Consider the following 16824-nt stretch of genomic DNA (forward strand, 5'->3'; position numbering starts at 1 on the left):
GCTCAGATCCCACATCAGGGCAAGAAAAAACTCAAAATAATAATGACTCAGAAGTTTGAATTATTTGCCTATTTTTGGGTTCCAATTACTTAACATCAAATATTCCATTTGGAATTTTTTTTTTTAAGGGAAATAATTGCATACGTTTCCATAAAAAACAGGGTTTTATTTGAAAAAAAGGGCATACCATATTTTTAAAAAGTTTGTTAAAATATGAGCCCTGTTTTTGGTTGAAAAATGGTCGACGGAAACCAAAACATGGTCGACTTCCTGTTTGTTTTCATGTTTGGGTTCTTGAGACTTTTACCTGCAGTCCATCAAGGTAGACGTCTCCAGCGATTTTCGTGTCAATACATGAAACTGGTGGGAGGGGCTAATTTTTACAAACTTACAAACTTACAAAAACTGCGCTAGAAAACTATTAATTTTAGTTGTTTTTTTTGGACCCCCATAATATCACGTTTTTTGACATACCAGACACGCCTGCAAAATTTGGGGACTTTTTGTGAATGTTAAGGGCCTTAAAAAGGTGTCAAAACGCATAGAATAATAATATATAGAGACAGATAGATAGAAAAATAGGCGTGGCGAAGTTGGTAGAGTGGCCGTGCCAGCAATCGGAAGGTTGCTGGTTACTGGGGTTCAATCCCCACCTTCTACCATCCTAGTCACGTCTGTTGCGTCCTTGGGCAAGACACTTCACCCTTGCTCCTGATGGCAACAGAGAGATTTGGGGTTGATCTCCAAACATTCAAGTGTTGAAAGATAACTACAAATATTAATAAATGTATTATTTTTAACAATTTAATGACTGAGACCCCAGACTCTTTTGGGTTCTCTGGGAACTTTAACATTCACCAAAATTGAGGTGAGCCCTAATAATTTTGAATATGAAAAATATCAAAATGGCCCCAGCATGCTTTCATTTTTCGGTTTTTCGGAAAAGGTTTTGACAGTCCTTTTTTAGACGGTTAAACTTGCTTGGTCCAGATTAGAAATATCAAAGATACGATCCTGCGAAGATCACATGCATGAAGTAAGGACCTGACTAGAAGCGTTCATGTTTTTGTTACATGTCAAAACCAGGGTTGTACCGATATCAATATTTTAGTACCGGTACCGGTACCAAAATGTTCTTTGATACTTTTCGGGGACCACAAAAAATGGCATTATTGGCTTTATTTTAACAACAAATCTTAGGGTACATTAAACATATGTTTATTATTGCAATTGTGTCCTTAAATAAAATAGTGAACATCTTAGACAACTTGTCTTTTATTAGTAAGTAAGCAAACAAAGGCTCCTAATTAGTCTGCAGTAACATATTGTGTCATTTTATTTTGTCAAAAATATGAGGGACAAGCTGTAAAAATTGATTATTAATCCACTTGTTCATTTACTGTTAATATCTGCTTATTTTCCGTTTGAACATGTTCTATCTACACTTCTGTTAAAATGTAATAATCACTTATTCTTCTGTTGTTTGGATACTTTACATTAGTTTTGAATGATACCACAAATTTAGGTATCGATCCGATACCAAGTAGTTACAGGATCATACATTGGTCATATTCAAAGTCCTCATGTGTCCAGGGATGTATTTACTGAGTTTATAAACATTATGTGAATTTTTTTTAAAAAAGAAAAAAATATTTTGTGACGATAAAAAATATTGATGTGATCGTAGTAGTATCGACTAGATACGCGCCTGTACTTGGTATCATTACAGTGGATGTCAGGTGTAGATCCACCCATGGCGTTTGTTTACATTTTGACGCCGGTGAGCTACGGTGTGTAGTGAAGCATGTTTAGCTATTCCTCGTCCTGCAGTGATAATGCTACTTGTAAGAAACTCACTTTATGTGTCGCCATGGAGGCGAGGATTAGTGTTATAGAAGTAGCTAAAACACTGCAGACTGCGGATGGACGTTAGCAAACCATGTTTTAAAGCACCTCTTCCTGAGGGCGTTTCAGTGTTATAACTTCACCTTTATCTTCAGTTTTTAGGCCAAAATGCGTCCATTCTCCATTTTCTGTCTACACACTGTGTCTGCTTGTAAGTACTCTGTGTGTGTGTGCGCTGCCGAACATGCTCCTCTGCTCGTAAAACCCAGCAACGTCATGACGTGAAGACGCCCGAGAACTGGTACTTTTCAAACAGAGTATAGTACCGTTTTTTTATTCATTAGTACTGCACAAAACTAGTCTAAACTCAATAAATGTTTTCTCCTGGTGTGAATATATATATGTATATATATATATATTTATTCGGGGATATTTTTCACCAGCTCAGATGTCAAGAACAACTTCAAAAATATGCTTTTATAGAGAGGTGTGGTGAGGCGGCAGTTGCACGTGTACACGCTGCGACTTGCCTAAACACATAAGGAGAGAGCAGAGAGACTTAATTCCGCCACATTAGGACGCCATCAGATCCGCCTCCCGCCCCCGGCCACTGCACGCTCCCTCACGCTCCTGGTCTGCAACACCATATATGACAGAATCAGAATGTCAACTCAATATCACCCCTCCGGCATTCACACGAAATCATTTAAACGTCTAACATTTTGGATTCCTTTTCCTTCCTTTAATTTGATTGAGACTTGTATTAGTAGATTGCACAGTACAGTACATATTCCGTACAATTGACCACTAAATGGTAACACCCGAATACGTTTTTCAACTTGTTTAAGTCGGGGTCCACGTTAATCAATTCATGGTAATAACATTTCTGAATGGCGAAACACATCCAGGTGTTCAACTTCTTCCCTTTTTTTAGGTTTGAAAGACTGCCCATTTTCCACAACCGATACAATCCGTTTTCTTTATCTCTCTGGAGCTTTTTCAAAAATGTATGAAAATGGAAAAAGACGAGGGAAAAAAAATAATTTTTTGTTTTAATATTGTTTCTGTAGGAGGATAAACATGACACAAAACCTCTCTAGTTGTTAAAAATCCCACTGTTTGTATTAAACATGCTTCACTCATGAGAGTATTTGGCGAGCGCCCTTTTGTCCTACTAATTCCGGCGGTACTTGAACTCACCGTAGTATGTTTACATTTATAATGTTCTCTGATGCTGCCACAGAAAGACGTGTTTTATGCCACTTTCACTCAATTAGTGCGCGAGGAATATATATATCTATATATATATATATATATATATATATATATATATATATATATATATATATATATATATACAGTCGCGATCAAAAGTTGACATACACTTGTAAAGAACATAATGTCATGGCTGTCTTGAGTTTCCAATACTTTCTACAACTCTTATTTTGTTGTGATAGAGTGATTGGAGCACATACTTGTTGGTCACAAAAAACATTCATGAAGTTTGGTTCTTTTATGAATTTATTATGAAAATGTGAGCAAATCTGCTGGGTCAAAAGTATACGTACAGCAATGTTAATATTTGCTTACATGTCCCTTGGCAAGTTTCACTGCAATAAGACGCTTTTGGTAGCCATCCACAAGCTTCTGCTTGAATTTTTGACCACTCCTCTTGACAAAATTGGTGCAGCTAAATTTGTTGGATTTCTGACATGGACTTGTTTCTTCAGCATTGTCCACACGTTTAGGTTAGGACTTTGGGAAGGCCATTCTAAAACCTTCATTCTAGCCTGATTTAGCCATTCCTTTACCGCTTTTGACGTGAGTTTGGGGTCATTGTCCCAAGACCCAACCTCCGAGCTGATGATTTTAGGTTGTCCTTAAGAATTTGGAGGTAATCCTCCTTTTTCATTGTCCCATATACTATCTGTAAAGCACCAGTTCCATTGGCAGCAAAACAGGCCCAGAGCATAATACTACCACCACCATGCTTGACGGTAGGTATGATGTTCCTGGGATTAAAAGCCTCACCTTTTCTCCTCTAAACATATTGCTGGGTATTGTGGCCAAACAGCTCAATTTTTGTTTCATCTGACATCACATGGACAAAGATAAGACCTTCTGGAGGAAAGTTCTGTGGTCAGATGAAACAAAAACTGAGCTGTTTGGCCACAATACCCAGCAATATGTTTGGAGGAGGGCAGCACGGTGACACAGGGGTTAGTGCATGTGCCTCACAGTACGAAGGTCCTGAGTAATCCTGAGTTCAACCCCGGGACCGGGATCTTTCTGTGTGTTTTTGCATTTATCTCCCTGTGACTGCGTGGTTCCCTCCGGGTACTCCGGCTTCCTCCCACCTCCATAGGTTGATTGGCAACACTAAATTGGCCCTAGTGTGTGAATGTGAGTGTGAATGTTGTCTGTCTATCTGTGTTGGCCCTGCGATGAGGTGGCGACTTGTCCAGGGTGTACCCCGCCTTCCGCCCGAAGGCTGCTGAAATAGGCTCCAGCACTCCCCACGACCCCGAAAGGGACAGGCGGTAGAAAATGGATGGATAGATTGATGTTTGGAGGAGAAAAGGTGAGGCCTTTAATCCCAGGAACACCACACCTACTGTCAAGCATGGTGGTGGTAGTATTATGCTCTGGGCCTGTTTTTCTGCCAATGGAACTGGTGTTTTACAGAGAGTAAATGGGACAATGAAAAAGGAGGATTACCTCCAAATTCTTCAGGACAACCTAAAATCATCAGCCCGGACGTTGGGTCTTGGGCACAGTTGGGTGTTCCAACAGGACAATGACCCCAAACACACGTCAAAAGTGGTAAAGGAATGGCTAAATCAGGCTAGAATGAAGGTTTTAGAATGGCCTTCCCAAAGTCCTGTGTGAACAATGCTGAAGAAACAAGTCCATGTAAGAAAACCAACAAATTTAGCTGAACTGCACCAATTTTGTCAAGAGGAGTGGTCAAAAATTCAAGCAGAAGCTTGAGGATGGCTACCAAAAGCGCCTTATTGCAGTGAAACTTGCCAAGGGACATGTAACCAAATATTAACATTGATACTTTTTGTATTTTGCCTTGTCTTGGATTAAAAGATGAATTTTACCCTCAGTGTGTAAAGGATATTTACACAATGTGCCAACTTCACTGGTTTTGGGTTTTGTACCATAACCTTCCTAGGATGGAATCACCCTCGTTAGCCTATCCAAAAGCGCCGGTGTCCTGTTACTATTAACCACACTTGTCTGGGTATGCCCCCTCTACGGAGAAAAACTACATTGAATCTTGCACCAGGCCTCCAGACAAATCCTATCCAATCCACTTTATTTATATAGCACAATTTAAACCCAGTACAAGTTTCACAAAGTGCTGCAGAGTAATAAAAATGCAAATTAAAACTAGAGTGTGCATGAAGCCATGAAGCTTGTTCGAAAAGGTCTGTCAGGACAATCTGAACAGTCCAGTTGCGATCGATTGAGTGAGAGTACCATGTCATGGATGAATGAGAATATTCCCAGGTAGTATTCTGATGATGGTGGTACTAACGTTCACGTATCATGTGTACCCCCTGCAGGCCAGTAGTGGAGTGAAGCAGTGGAACAAGAGGTGGTTTGTCCTCTCTGACAGATGCCTCTTCTACTACAAAGGTAAATTGTCTTTGCTTTTAGACTTCACCCTTTCACAGACCTGGGCAAATTAAGGCCCGGGGGCCACATGCGGCCCGTTGAGCTTTTCAATCTGGCCCGCCCGACATTCCCCCAAATTTTTTTTAGATCTTTAAGATGGAAAGTGTAGCTGCTATTATGATGTGCAGTGATGATTTCTAATGACCGTAAGTCTTGAACTATACAAAGTATTTCAATGGTTGGAATCTGCGCTTATGGATGATTTACCAGTTACTTTGGTAATCTAATTAGTTACTATGGTCATCTAATTAGTTACTATGGTCATCTACGTCACAGCAGCTCGAACGACGCACCAAGCAGTGTGGGCGGGAAGCGTTTCCACAGATGCGGAAGGAGATTTTCACAACAAAGTTCTAAAGCTTAGTGATATATAGAATAGAATAGAATAGAAAGTACTTTATTGATCCCTGGGGGGAATTCAGCAAAAATCAGATTTATCTGATTGTAGATGGATTAATTTTGTACCCTTCGCGTTCATATTTGTTGAATTTTTGTTTCACTTGATTGTAAAATATGTCGAAATATTTTGTCAATATTCAGTGTTTTATAGTTCATAAAAAAATGTAAAATTCCATTACGTTTTTTAAGGCGGTCTGTCATAACGTTTTTAGCATTCAATCAGACATTATTGTGAAGTTTTGTATTAGTGTTCCTAAAAATAGATATACCGGCCCCCAGACACATTTTTTTCTCTAAATGTGGCCCCCGAGTCAAAATAATTGCCCAGGCCTGCCCTATAATCTTGTGCTAATTTATGCTAAATGTGAATTTATAAGCATGAAAGTTAATAACTCGTCGATTTTGTCCGCCACTTGCATGAATCATTAAGGTTAGTGATTAGGGGGTGTAACAATTATTCCATATTCCTTAGATTCAACTTCCCTGATCCATGCTCGGGAAAGTTTGCCAATAGGTATCGATTAGGGATGTAAGAGTATCAAATCTCACGGTACGATATTATCACGGTATTAAGGCCATATATGTGTCACGTGGGGTCGTTCCCAAGGGATGCAAACGGACCACTCCGGACAGGACGTGCAGGTAGGAACATGATTTATTCTCAAAAACTTGTGCCAAAACAGAAAACAAGCCGACGGAACTATGTGCCGATCGCACTCGAAGCTAAGGCTACCACTTAGCATAGGCAAAAGACAAGGAATACTCACGTAACGTGTTGCATGAAGCAAACAATGAAGCCAGGCCGACTGACCGGCAAAGGCAGGCTTAAATACTCCCTCTGATTAGTGCTCGGAAAACAGGTGAGCGTCCCGAGCACCAATCAGAGACAGGTGGAAACAATAAGCACCCATGGTAACTAAAAACAAACAAGGGTGCACAAAAACGCAAACTACGGGAGTCCAAAACTAACAGAATATAGCAAAAACATCGGATCGTGACAATATGTCCCCCTAAAAAGCTTGGTAAAATTCCATAGTGTGTAAAATGAAGTGTCAGGAATATTTAGGATGAACACACTTACTGTAATTATAACAAAAACATAATGTAAAATGTTCCAGTCATATTTTTTTTTACAACAAACAAGTATTTCTAAGTGCAAATAATTGTGCAGGACATCTCAATCAATCAATCAAAGTTTACTTATATAGCCCTAAATCACGAGTGTCTCAAAGGGATGCTCAAGCCACAACAACATCCTCGGCTCAGATCCCACATCAGGGCAAGGACAATTTCAACCCAATGGGATGTCAATGAGAAACCTTGCAGGGGACCGCAGATGTGGGGACTATCGATACTAGTAAAAGGAAAACATTGGATTAAAAAACGACAGACTTTATATGAAGTTAGGCAGTTTTTGTAATAAAGACGGTTGTCAAGGCTGTCTGCCCATCTGTGTGTCATCGTCATCCGTCATCAAAACAAGAATGGCGGATAGCCATGGTGGCTGAGAAAGGTCACAACAAACGCAAACGACATATCATAAATTACAACACAACAACTTTCCGCTACAGCACAATTGCAAAAGCTACACAAAATACAAACGACACAAAACAATAACATAAAGCCGCGACACAACTCAAAGCGACAAAATGGGCACAACGGAAGTTACAACGGAGCAAGTTAGATATATACTGTATATATGTTCTGTTAAAACCATTTATGGTAACATAACCACTGGTAGTGTTCTATTTTTTTGGGAAAAATGCCTCTGAGCAATTTGCAAACAGTCCCTTTAACTACTAGCTTTTAGTGATCTTCAATGGCCTTATACCGTATTGATACAATATACAGTATCAAGTATAATTGTTGTACAACTAACTTATACATGTTTTCTTTCGAGATTACAATGGCCATACTTTCAAGGGTATCGCAACAGACAGAACTGAAATCGTGTTACCTTGTCGTTCATATTGTTCTCCACCTACTCCGCTACTCCTCTACTCGGGCACTTTCTGTCAAAACACAGATATTATTTGGTTTTCAGGGTGGATCTAGATGTCTGAGATTCTGCAATTGCTTTAAATGGTTGATTTGCCTCAAATTTTGCTCGATATTGTTGTGATTGATGCACCTGCTCCTGCTGTCGAAAGTTTCCAGTTTTAAGGTGCCTATGTGTTCTTGCTCTGTGCAATTTATGCAGTTGTTGCCAATATATGAAAACAAATTAATCTCTGGGTTTGATCTAATTTTCCAAATAGTTCCAGAGATATCCTTGTTCATCAATATTTTGTAGAGTATGTTGAGTTTCCCCCTGCTTGCGTGAGTCTTATTGTTACGTTGTGCTCCTTTCGGCTTCCTTCACTGCTTCAGCAGCGCCGTTTTGTAATTCCTTTTTTTGATGACAACAGATGTGGTGTTGCTATTTCTTTCTTATGGCAGATTGCAAACATCTTTGTTATTAGCACCCACTTTTACTTCCTGTGATTCAATATATAACTACCTCATGACAGACATTTATTTTAGTTGATCTGGGGTCAAGAAAAGTGTCAAAATACTTCAAAGCTACTCTAAGGGACTGATTTCCTAAACATTTGCGTGTATTAAAACATGTGCAAACCTGATAGCTGATATGTATTTGTATTTGTATTTTTATTTTTTAATACACTGTAGCACTTTGAGATTGTTTACTAAATATAAAGTGCTTTTTACAAATAAAATCTATTATTATTATTATTATTATTATTATTATTATTATTATTATTATTATTATTATTAGCTCATGCAAAGTTGATCTACTAAACACGTGCAAAGTGGATTACGTCTGTTAACTGAGCAGAATAAGGTGTGCAATCTATTTTGCATCTCTGTCTTGATTAATATACAGAATATATGCTGATCATCAAAATGCCCACAATACTGGGAGGAGAAGATGCAAATGTAATTATTTAAGGTGCGTAATGTGATTTATCAACACTTATCACAGTTTTGCAAGCACTATTTTGCATTTTATATAGCACGAGTGAGAAGGAAGTGTAAACTGGATCAGACAGATGATGGACAGACGAGATTCCGCCGCCATACGTGTGTGTCAACATTTTGGACGGACAAGAAATAAGAAATATTAGACATATCGTCTATTCAGCAACATCATTTTATAATTTTATAGCTAGAGGATTTACTGACTTACTAAAATTAATTAAATGTATGGGTTTTGGTGTCATTTAATATATTTATTATGATGTTTGTTTATTTAAAATTGAGTATGTATTATTAAAATATTTCTTATATGAAAAACTTCATAAAGTCTGCCTTTTTTTTTTGCATTCTTACTGACCAAACCACAGGTCAGTAAGAATTGTTTTAGTTATATTGTAAATCTTACTAACGTTGCTTGGAGTAATGAATGAATAATCCTTACGAGTAGAAACACTTTGGAAGGCTAGCTCAAGTCTCAACAAAAGGGCAATGGAGCACCTGCAGTGAGCAAACTCACCCAAAAGATGGCGCCATAGCACAAACAATAACACAAGTATTCAGTGTTATTTTTTTTTTCAAGCTATTTACATTTTATTTACAAATCCATAAATTACACACAGTTTTATAAGCCGCAGGGTTCAAAGCCACTAGGTTCTGTTGTCTAGATCAAGTATCTATACTGCCCAGAACATGTGGTTCATATTATATTTGCGTGTTGAATATTCCACAACATAATGAAGGTTGGAGCATGAAGCCACACATGTAGAGGGAAATGAGTGTCTCCATTGTTACACCCGGTATATCCAGCCATCCATGTTCTACCGCTTGAAAAACACCCTTTTGTGGTGTTCGGGTCTGTGGGACCGGTTTTCATTTTTTATTAAAATGAAAATGATACAATTAATTAATTTTTCAAACTGAGACTCACTGGCTTTGGCTCATTTTCTGTAAGAACATATATCAGAATACATATTTAATGACCACACACCAATCACCCCTCCAACACATTTCTATTACATATAAGATGGGCTAATAGAAGTGTGGAAATTGATGTTTTGTGTACCACACACACACACACACACACACACACACACACACACACACACACACACACACACACACACACACACACACACACACACACACACACACACACACACACACACACACACACACACACACACACACACACATGTTCTTGTATTTGTTACCTTCTTGAGACCTTGTGAAAAATGAGTTGGAATTTTACAAGAAGAAGGTCACAATTTCACAAGAAAAACTGAACATTTGTGCAATATTATGATAAAAGTTTAAATTTTACTCAATAACAGTCACAATTTTACAAGAAAAGCTTAACATTTGGGCAATTTCATGAAAAGAGTCATAATTGTACTCGACAAAAGTCACAATTTTAAAAGAAAACTTTAAAATTTTGGAATTTTACTTGGAAAAATTTTAACAAAAGTCATGATTTTATTCAAAAAAATTCACAATTTTACAAGAACAACAAAAAAATGGCAATATTGCAATAAAAGTTTGAATTTTATATGACAAATGTCACCACTTTGCGTTAAAAAGAAATAATTTTACATAAAAAGTAACAATTTTTCATAAAAAAGTAATAATTTTACATAAAAAGTAATAATTTTACGAGAAAATATTGCAATATTACAGAAACAGAAAGAATATGAGACATTGTTTCCAACCACACACACACACACACACACACACACACACACACACACACACACACACACACACACACACACACACACACACACACACACACACACACACACACACACACACACACACACACACACACACACACATATTAGGCTTGGACAAGGGGGAGGACAGAGTGTAGGTACACAGAATACATCAGAGGGTCAAATGTGCGAGAAAATGAGAGCAGACAGTGTTGACAAACAATGTTGCAACCTTGTGTGGGAACAGCAGGTGCAGAAACACAAAAGAAGAATCCCTGTGGGATGCAGAAACTGGCAGAGAAATTGTCCGTGCAACGTTCATATTGTTGTTACTCAGCCAGCGTTTGTGGGTCTGATGGACCCGTTGCCTTTTGTGGCTTTTAATGCCTCACAATCAAACACTTTTATGTTAAAATACTGAACAGATGTTTATCGGGATAAGGTAAACATCTGTTCAGTATTGTTATGTTGTGCTCCTTTCGGCTTACTTCACTGCTTCAGCAGCGCCGTTTTGTAATTCCTTTTTTTAAGGACAATAAATATGGTGTCTGATGGACCGGTTGCCTTTTGTGGCTTTTAATGCCTCACAATCAAACACTTTTATGTTAAAATACTGAACAGATGTTTATCGGGATAAGGTAAACATCTGTTCAGTATTGTTATGTTGTGCTCCTTTCGGCTTACTTCACTGCTTCAGCAGCGCCGTTTTGTAATTCCTTTTTTTAATGACAATAAATATGGTGTCTGATGGACCCGTTGCCTTTTGTGGCTTTTAATGCCTCACAATCAAACACTTTTATGTTAAAATACTGAACAGATGTTTATCGGGATAAGGTAAACATCTGTTCAGTATTGTTATGTTGTGCTCCTTTCGGCTTACTTCACTGCTTCAGCAGCGCCGTTTTGTAATTCCTCTTTTCAATGACAATAAATATGGTGTCTGATGGACCCGTTGCCTTTTGTGGCTTTTAATGCCTCACAATCAAACACTTTTATGTTAAAATACTGAACAGCTGTTTATCGGGATAAGGTAAACATCTGTTCAGTATCGTTATGTTGTGCTCCTTTCGGCTTATTTCACTGCTTCAGCAGCGCCATTTTGTAATTCCTTTTTTTAATGACAATGAATATGGTGTCTGATGGACCCGTTGCCTTTTGTGGCTTTTAATGCCTCACAATCAAACACTTTTATGTTAAAATACTGAACAGATGTTCATCTGGATAAGGTAAACATCTGTTCAGTATTGTTATGTTGTGCTCCTTTCGGCTTACTTCACTGCTTCAGCAGCGCCGTTGTAATTCCTTTTTTTAATGACAATAAATATGGTGTCTGATGGACCCGTTGCCTTTTGTGGCTTTTAATGCCTCACAATCAAACACTTTTATGTTAAAATACTGAACAGCTGTTTATCGGGATAAGGTAAACATCTGTTCAGTATCGTTATGTTGTGCTCCTTTCGGCTTACTTCACTGCTTCAGCAGCGCCGTTTTGTAATTCCTTTTTTTAATGACAATAAATATGGTGTCTGATGGACCCGTTGCCTTTTGTGGCTTTTAATGCCTCACAATCAAACACTTTTATGTTAAAACAATGAACAGCTGTTTATCGGGATAAGGTAAACATCTGTTCAGTATCGTTATGTTGTGCTCCTTTCGGCTTACTTCACTGCTTCAGCAGCGCCGTTTTGTAATTCCTTTTTTTAATGACAATGAATATGGTGTCTGATGGACCCGTTGCCTTTTGTGGCTTTTAATGCCTCACAATCAAACACTTTTATGTTAAAATACTGAACAGATGTTTATCGGGATAAGGTAAACATCTGTTCAGTATTGTTATGTTGTGCTCCTTTCGGCTTACTTCACTGCTTCAGCAGCGCCGTTTTGTAATTCCTTTTTTTAATGACAATGAATATGGTGTCTGATGGACCCGTTGCCTTTTGTGGCTTTTAATGCCTCACAATCAAACACTTTTATGTTAAAATACTGAACAGATGTTTATCGGATGTTTATCGGGATAAGGTAAACATCTGTTCAGTATCGTTATGTTGTGCTCCTTTCGGCTTACTTCACTGCTTCAGCAGCGCCATTTTGTAATTCCTTTTTTTAATGACAATAAATGTGGTGTCTGATGGACCCGTTGCCTTTTGTGGCTTTTAATGCCTCACAATCAAACACTTTTATGTTAAAATACTGAACAGATGTTTATCGGGATAAGGTAAACATCTGTTCAGTATCGTTATGTTGTGCTCCTTTCGGCTTACTTCACTGCTTCAGCAGCGCCGTTTTGTAATTCCTTTTTTTAATGACAATAAATATGGTGTCTGATGGACCCGTTGCCTTTTGTGGCTTTTAATGCTTCACAATCAAACACTTTTATGTTAAAATACTGAACAGCTGTTTATCGGGATAAGGTAAACATCTGTTCAGTATCGTTATGTTGTGCTCCTTTCGGCTTACTTCACTGCTTCAGCAGCGCCGTTTTGTAATTCCTTTTTTTAATGACAATAAATGTGGTGTCTGATGGACCCGTTGCCTTTTGTGGCTTTTAATGCCTCACAATCAAACACTTTTATGTTAAAATACTGAACAGATGTTTATCGGGATAAGGTAAACATCTGTTCAGTATTGTTATGTTGTGCTCCTTTCGGCTTACTTCACTGCTTCAGCAGCGCCGTTTTGTAATTCCTTTTTTTAATGACAATGAATATGGTGTCTGTTGGACCCGTTGCCTTTTGTGGCTTTTAATGCCTCACAATCAAACACTTTTATGTTAAAATACTGAACAGATGTTTATCGGATGTTTATCGGGATAAGGTAAACATCTGTTCAGTATCGTTATGTTGTGCTCCTTTCGGCTTACTTCACTGCTTCAGCAGCGCCGTTTTGTAATTCCTTTTTTTTAATGACAATAAATATGGTGTCTGATGGACCCGTTGCCTTTTGTGGCTTTTAATACCTCACAATCAAACACTTTTATGTTAAAATACTGAACAGATGTTTATCGGGATAAGGTAAACATCTGTTCAGTATCGTTATGTTGTGCTCCTTTCGGCTTACTTCACTGCTTCAGCAGCGCCGTTTTGTAATTCCTTTTTTTAATGACAATAAATATGGTGTCTGATGGACCCGTTGCCTTTTGTGGCTTTTAATGCCTCACAATCAAACACTTTTATGTTAAAATACTGAACAGCTGTTTATCGGGATAAGGTAAACATCTGTTCGCTATCGTTATGTTGTGCTCCTTTCGGCTTACTTCACTGCTTCAGCAGCGCCGTTTTGTAATTCCTTTTTTTAATGACAATAAATATGGTGTCTGATGGACCCGTTGCCTTTTGTGGCTTTTAATGCCTCACAATCAAACACTTTTATGTTAAAATACTGAACAGATGTTTATTGGGATGAGGTATTTTAACATAAGAGTGTTTGATTGTGAGGCATTAAAAGCCACAAAATGCAACGGGTCCATCAGACCCACAAATGCTGGCTGAGTAACAACAATATGAACATTACACAAGGGTTAAGTAGGACAACCTGCACCACGTTTGCACTTGTTAGCTATTGTACTTATTGTACTTGTCTTAGCAGATTCATAGTACTCACAATTATTAATTATTTAGCACTTGCTTTGTGATCTTAGTAAATCAGGCCTTCAGTAGGAGGAACACGACGGATTAATAAGTCGCAGCAGACATGCTAAAGTCCATTCAGGTGTATCTGCTAGAGTCATTTAGATAACATTTATGACCGACACCTTTTTCCACATACTGTGGATTTGTTCACCGACTTGGAATTATAAATCTGCCCTCGCTTCTCTGCATTGATCCTCCTCCTGTGTTTGGGGGATTCTCTTTTGATTCCGACCACGTCTTTTTGTTCCCTGCCTCTCTCTCCCTCTCATCGTGGCCCAGCTGTATTTTGGAAAAGAAGGCCTAGTGAGAGGGCGCAGTGGAGGCAGGAATGTGGCAAAATCCCAGCAAAGACCAAAAACCTGAAGGAAAGCACTTTTGTCGCCCGTCCTGTGATTTACAAATCTGCCTCTAAAAAGTCCAGCACTGAGGTCGGTGTCTCCGTGTGAAAGATGACTCAGAACCATTTTTTTTAATTACCCTACAGAACACTCCCTCTTTATTATTATGTTTGCTATTTCACCAACAAGGTTGTTGTTGTTGAATCACCTCGGTGTGGTAGCCAATCAGAGACAGAGGGCATGTTCCAACTGTTCACAGCACTTCTGAGGAACACACAGTGGCTGACTTAAAAAATGGGTTTTTCACTGACATAATAGTTCTTAAGAAATGATGGCCTTGTTCACACTGCAGGTTAATTACCATTTTATGGCCCATTTGCAACTTGTATCGGATTTTTTTCATGCGAAATTCCGATTTTTTCATTTTCAATCCAGGCCTCTTTGGCATGTAGGATATACGTCGAATATACAGTACAGGCTAAACCTTTGGACACATCATTTACATCGTACAAACCCCATATGAGTTGGGAAATTGTGTTAGATGTAAATATAAACGGGATACAATGATTTGCAAATCATTTTCAACCCATATTCAGTTGAATATGCTACAAAGACAACATATTTGATGTTCAAACTGATAAACTTTTTTTTTTTTGGCAAATAATCATTAACTTTAGAATTTGATGCCAGCAACACGTGCCAAAGAAGTTGGGAAAGGTGGCAATAAATACTGATAAAGTTGAGGAATGCTCACCAAACACTTATTTGGAACATCCCACAGGTGAACAGGTGGGTGCCATGATTGGGTATAAAAGTAGATTCCATGAAATGCTCAGTCATTCACAAACAAGGATGGGGCGAGGGTCACCACTTTGTCAACAAATGCGTGAGCAAATTGTTGAACAGTTTAAGAAAAACCTTTCTCAACCAGCTATTGCAAGGAATTTAGGGATTTCACCATCTACGCTCCGTAATATCATCAAAGGGCTCAGAGAATCTGGAGAAATCACTGCACGTAAGCAGCTAAGCCCGTGACCTTCGATCCCTCAGGCTGTACTGCATCAACAAGCGACATCAGTGTGTAAAGGATATCACCACATGGGCTCAGGAACACTTCAGAAACCCACTGTCAGTAACTACAGTTGGTCGCTACATCTGTAAGTGCGAGTTAAAACTCTCCTATGCAAGGCAAAAACCGTTTATCAACAACACCCAGAAACGCTGTCGGCTTCGCTGGGCCTGAGCTCATCTAAGATGGACTGATACAAAGTGGAAAAGTGTTCTGTGGTCTGATGAGTCCACATTTCAAATTGTTTTTGGAAACTGTGGACGTCGTGTCCTCCGGACCAAAGAGGAAAAGAACCATCCGGATTGTTATAGGCGCAAAGTTGAAAAGCCAGCATATGTGATGGTATGGGGGTGTATTAGTGCCCAAGACATGGGTAACTTACACATCTGTGAAGGCGCCATTAATGCTGAAAGGTACATACAGGTTTTGGAGCAACATATGTTGCCATCCAAGCAACGTTACCATGGACGCCCCTGCTTATTTCAGCAAGACAATGCCAAGCCACGTGTTACATCAACGTGGCTTCATAGTAAAAGAGTGCGGGTACTAGACTGGCCTGCCTGTAGTCCAGACCTGTCTCCCATTGAAAATGTGTGGCGCATTATGAAGCCTAAAATACCACAACAGAGACCCCCGGACTGTTGAACAACTTAAGCTGTACATCAAGCAAGAATGGGAAAGAATTCCACCTGAGAAGCTTAAAAAATGTGTCTCCTCAGTTCCCAAACATTTACTGAGTGTTGTTAAAAGGAAAGGCCATGTAACACAGTGGTGAACATGCCCTTTCCCAACTACTTTGGCACGTGTTGCAGCCATGAAATTCCAAGTTAATTATTTTTTGCAAAAAAAAAACAAGTTTATGAGTTTGAACATCAAATATCTTGTCTTTGTAGTGCATTCAATTGAATATGGGTTGAAAAGGATTTGCAAATCATTGTATTCCGTTTATATTTACATCTAACACAATTTCCCAACTCATATGGAAACGGGTGTTTGTAGATTGTCACTGAAGGACCGCAGAAATTTCCTCCAGAAGGTCTTATCTTTGTCCATGTGATGTGAGATGAAACAAAAATGGAGCTGTTTGGCCACAATACCCAGCAATATGTTTGGAGGAGAAAAGGTGAGGCTTTTAATCCCAGGAACACCATGCATACCGTCAAGCATGGTGG

The 16824-nt window shown here is 38.7% G+C and overlaps 1 protein-coding gene across 10 annotated transcripts in view; it reads left to right on the forward strand.

Moving 5' to 3' along the window:
• plekha6 (pleckstrin homology domain containing, family A member 6) overlaps window positions 1-16824 on the forward strand; it is a 196677-nt gene that overhangs the window by 87858 nt on the left and 91995 nt on the right. For all 10 annotated transcript variants that reach the window (XM_062045055.1, XM_062045028.1, XM_062045046.1 and 7 more), the window contains one exon: window positions 5421-5493. In XM_062045055.1, coding sequence (XP_061901039.1) covers window positions 5421-5493 — 73 coding nt within the window. The remainder of the gene's footprint in view (window positions 1-5420; window positions 5494-16824) is intronic.

Source organism: Entelurus aequoreus, linkage group LG01 (genome assembly GCF_033978785.1).
Source record: "Entelurus aequoreus isolate RoL-2023_Sb linkage group LG01, RoL_Eaeq_v1.1, whole genome shotgun sequence".
Lineage (NCBI taxonomy): Eukaryota > Metazoa > Chordata > Actinopteri > Syngnathiformes > Syngnathidae > Entelurus > Entelurus aequoreus.